This window comes from Chenopodium album, chromosome 4 (assembly GCF_948465745.1).
Source record: "Chenopodium album chromosome 4, dcCheAlbu1.1, whole genome shotgun sequence".
NCBI lineage: Eukaryota > Viridiplantae > Streptophyta > Magnoliopsida > Caryophyllales > Amaranthaceae > Chenopodium > Chenopodium album.
The window spans coordinates 16,656,663-16,661,466 of record NC_137837.1 but is presented as its reverse complement, the minus strand read 5'-3'; the positions used below and the strand labels follow the sequence as shown (position 1 = coordinate 16,661,466).

General features: G+C 36.7%; 1 protein-coding gene across 1 annotated transcript; it reads right to left on the bottom strand.

Annotated features, from left to right (window-relative positions):
* Positions 1 to 1,181: 1,181 nt before the first annotated feature.
* On the bottom strand, positions 1,182 to 4,267 carry LOC145627729 (uncharacterized). The gene is made up of 4 exons (XM_081680081.1): positions 4,115 to 4,267; positions 3,961 to 4,032; positions 3,718 to 3,863; positions 1,182 to 1,230 (listed from the first exon to the last, which is right to left on the bottom strand). Exons 1-4 carry the CDS (start codon positions 4,238 to 4,240, stop codon positions 1,182 to 1,184), a joined length of 393 nt encoding a protein of 130 aa, XP_081536207.1. The 5' UTR covers positions 4,241 to 4,267.
* Between the last annotated feature and the right edge of the window lie 537 nt (positions 4,268 to 4,804).

The window sequence follows — 4,804 nt, the reverse complement described above, 5'->3', positions numbered from 1 at the left end:
ATGGCCCGAATATGGCCTATATGACCTTACTTTGCCCATTTCCTACATTTCTTATTAAATGAACTTTATTTATCTCATAACAAGTCAATATTATCTAGTTATAGGTGTATAAGGAAAGAAATCACATCAAAAGAGCATATTAACACAAAATGGCCCTAATATGGCCCATATGACTTCTATTCAACCCATTTTCTACCTTTCTTGTGAAATAGCCTTTTTGTTTCTCATAACATGTCATTGTTGGATAATATTAGGTGTCTAAGGCTAGAAATCACATCAATATAGCATTTCAAGAAATTTTAGGACTTACCTCATCAAGCTGTTGAGTGTCCGTACAATTAGTCACAATGTCAAGCATGAATCTCATCACATACAAAGCACAATCAACTCCATTCTCTTGTTGTGCGCACTAGCATATGACAAACAAATCACATCAGTGAAACATGCAAAGGAAATGAGCAAATATTTACTACCATAGATTTTCAAGATAATCACAATAATATCATGTAAATTACCAACGGTGTCTTCCATGTTGGACCCTTTGGAGCACGACAATGTAGCTTCTTCATAACACTGTAGTATAAAAAATACAATCAAATTTGATTAGTCGTATGATTACTAAATTAGTTATTATTAGCAATAATCATCACTATAGGTTGCTATATATATTTACTTTTGCAATATAGACTTCACGAGCCACTTCTCCGATGATCGAGCTGAATCAAGGTGATAAATTGTGTTAGTGGAATTACAAATCACCATGAGGCTCCAATGCTCCCTACATAAGTTCACAATAGACAAGGTAATTAATATTTAGGAGTCAACATATAATGAGGCCAAATCGATTGAATTTGACATGGTTAGTCATACTCTCTATAACATGGGGCGAATATGAACTTGTCTCCCGCACGCGTTGATTCCCTTATACTTTGTTCAACATAGTACAACACGTCATGGGGGTTGCCTATGATTTTAGTAGTGGATAACTGCTCGGGGCATAACCACCCAACTTTACACGGAGAATCAGTGTCAGTTAAGTGCTCCTGTAGTGCTCTGCGTGCATGAACATTGATTAATTTATCAGATGTAGGATAATCACCATCAATTTGAATAACTTGAAAAAAGTATGAACTTTATGTAGGCATTGAAGTTACCTCATGAATGTTTGAATGAGGGAAATGTTAAGCTTTGCACCACGCAGAAATTCCTTCACCACGCAGAAATGTTAAACTTAGAACTTGGTGATTTTTATGTAATTTGAAATGACAAACACTTATAAATATGTGATTATGAGTTGTTTTGAGATGCAAGAAGTTTTTAAGTTGAGAAATGAAGAACAAAGGCAAGTAAGTAGCCATTTCGGCTCAAAATGGCTTTTTTTTTATGAATTTGACCCAAAAACTTAGAACTTGGCGATTTTTATGTAATTTGAAATGACAAACACTTATAAATATGTGATTATGAGTTGTTTTGAGATGCAAGGAGTTTATAAGTTGAGAAATGAAGAAAATAGGCAAGTGAGTAGCCATTTCGGCTCAAAATGGCTTTTTTTTATGAATTTGACCCAAAAACTTAGAACTTGGTGATTTTTATGTAATTTGAAATAAAAAACACTTATAAATATATGATTATGAGTTGTTTTGAGATGCAAGGAGTTTATAAGTTGAGAAATGAAGAAAATAGGCAAGTGAGTAGCCATTTCGGCTCAAAATGGCTTTTTTTTATGAATTTGACCCAAAAACTTAGAACTTGGTGATTTTTATGTAATTTGAAATGACAAACACTTATAAATATGTGATTATGAGTTGTTTTGAGATGCAAGAAGTTTTTAAGTTGAGAAATGAAGAAAAAAGGCAAGTAAGTAGCCATTTCGGCTCAAAATGGCTTTTTTTTATGAATTTGACCCAAAAACTTAGAACTTGGCGATTTTTATGTAATTTGAAATGACAAACACTTATAAATATGTGATTATGATTTGTTTTGAGATGCAAGGAGTTTATAAGTTGAGAAATGAAGAAAATAGGCAAGTGAGTAGCCATTTCGGCTCAAAATGGCTTTTTTTTATGAATTTGACCCAAAAACTTAGAACTTGGTGATTTTTATGTAATTTGAAATGACAAACACTTATAAATATGTGATTATGAGTTGTTTTGAGATGCAAGGAGTTTATAAGTTGAGAAATGAAGAAAATAGGCAAGTGAGTAGCCATTTCGGCTCAAAATGGCTTTTTTTTATGAATTTGACCCAAAAACTTAGAACTTGGTGATTTTTATGTAATTTGAAATGACAAACACTTATAAATATGTGATTATGAGTTGTTTTGAGATGCAAGAAGTTTTTAAGTTGAGAAATGAAGAAAAAAGGCAAGTAAGTAGCCATTTCGGCTCAAAATGGCTACTTTTTGATGAAATGATGAAAATTGCTTAAATATTTTTTTATTTTTTAAAAATGCAACGGCAGCCGCACCGGGAAACCCGAGGGAGGCGCCCCCGCTGCCGGAACAGCGAAGGCAGCCCGTGTCGAGGCCACAGCAGCCCCGACAGGTGGCTGCCAAGGTTGTAGCAGCCACGGCAGGTGGCTGCCAGTCTGCTGCAGCCTTGGCAGCAGCCTGCCTGGGCTGCTGCTGCCTCGACAGGCGGCTGCCATGGCTGTAGCAGCACCTGCCGAGGCTGCAGCAGCCATGGCAGCCGCCTGTCGAGGCTGCAGCAGCCCAGGCAGGCTGCTGCCGAGGCTGCAGCAGTCTGGCAGCCACCTGCCGTGGCTGCTACAGCCTTGGCAGCCACCTGTCGGGGCTGCTGTGGCCTCGTTGGGGCTGCCTTTGCTGTTCCGGCAGCGGGGGCGGCTCCCTCGGGTCTCCCGGTGCGGCGGAAGTTGCTTATTTTTTTTAAAAAAAAAAAATGAAAAACTAGGCGATTTTTATGTAATTTGAAATGACAAACACTTATAAATATGTGATTATGAGTTGTTTTGAGATGCAAGGAGTTTATAAGTTGAGAAATGAAGAACAAAGGCAAGTAAGTAGCCATTTCGGCTCAAAATGGCTTTTTTTTATGAATTTGACCCAAAAACTTAGAACTTGGTGATTTTTATGTAATTTGAAATGACAAACACTTATAAATATGTGATTATGAGTTGTTTTGAGATGCAAGGAGTTTATAAGTTGAGAAATGAAGAAAATAGGCAAGTGAGTAGCCATTTCGGCTCAAAATGGCTTTTTTTTATGAATTTGACCCAAAAACTTAGAACTTGGTGATTTTTATGTAATTTCAAATGACAAACACTTATAAATTTGTGATTATGAGTTGTTTTGAGATGCAAGGAGTTTATAAGTTGAGAAATGAAGAAAATAGGCAAGTGAGTAGCCATTTCGGCTCAAAATGGCTTTTTTTTATGAATTTGACCCAAAAACTTAGAACTTGGTGATTTTTATGTAATTTGAAATGACAAACACTTATAAATATGTGATTATGAGTTGTTTTGAGATGCAAGAAGTTTTTAAGTTGAGAAATGAAGAAAAAAGGCAAGTAAGTAGCCATTTCGGCTCAAAATGTCTACTTTTTGATGAAATGATGAAATAGTCAAGTGAGTAGCTAATTTACCTCCTTATTAATCAACTTCACCCATGCACGTGGCCAATCAACGAAGCTACCTACAGCTTGCCAAAGTGCTGTTATCTCAACCTCCTCTATCGGTACGGGTAGTGGGATGTCTTCGAACCCCGCAACCACTGAATCGATCCCAACAGAGTAATGATGTGGCCCCGCCGTAGCACCCGTCGTCGGTTGGGCACTACCATACGCCACCAAACTCAACACGGTACTATTTGCATGCCCCGGGGCTAGAAGTGCACACCGGGTGTCTTCCTACACAAGTAAATATATAAAAAGAAGATAGTTAAGTAGGACTTTTACAACAACATAGATATAACAAAATTCATTAAGGTAGAGGGTTACAAATTACCTGTAACTCTGGAAATTCATGCGGTGTTGGATTTTCAAGCTCCCTCGAGTCCGCATGTGTAGGAGTAGGAACCTACAACAGTACATCAATCATTGCACCTAAAATCTCAATTAACTCGGTATTTTAAAACTTTTAATAACCCAGTTGATTTTACCTGAGGTGACACATCTTCACCACGTATCTCATCTCCTCCATGTCTATCACCTTCTCCTTGTCCTTTTGGTTCAGAACATGAGTCAACCGGGGTACTCGTGAGGAACGGCAAAGTCGGTAAGTTCATCAGCTTCGCCCAAGCATTAAATTCACCAACTAACTCGTTGCGTACTTGTTCCTTAATTGATGCCACCTTGGCATCCAACTCCCCCGGTGAGTTAACACTGGCTCGAGATGTACCCGATTTTGTGTATTCGGGACCCATCACCTTATATATTGTTGTATTTATTTGCAATTAAACAATACACAAGTTGCAATTTCATGAATAAACTTTTATTAAATGGATGAATAGAAAGAAATATAGCTAAGTAAAGTTTAGTAGTCATACCAATATAGCAAATACCCACTTGAGCTCAATATATATGTACGTAGTCCTCAAGCTAATTAAACTCTTGCTTCAATTCACATATGAATCTATATATTAAAAAAAAACAAAAATTAGCAACGTCACTAATTCTCTAATATATTCACAAATCTCTAATGTATTCACAATTCTCTAATTTATTCACAACTAATTAAGTGGCAATATCACTATTTCTCTAATTTATGCACAATTCTCTAATTTAATCACAACTAATTAGAAGCAAGGTCACTAATATACACATTAAAACATACAAATTATCAATTATCA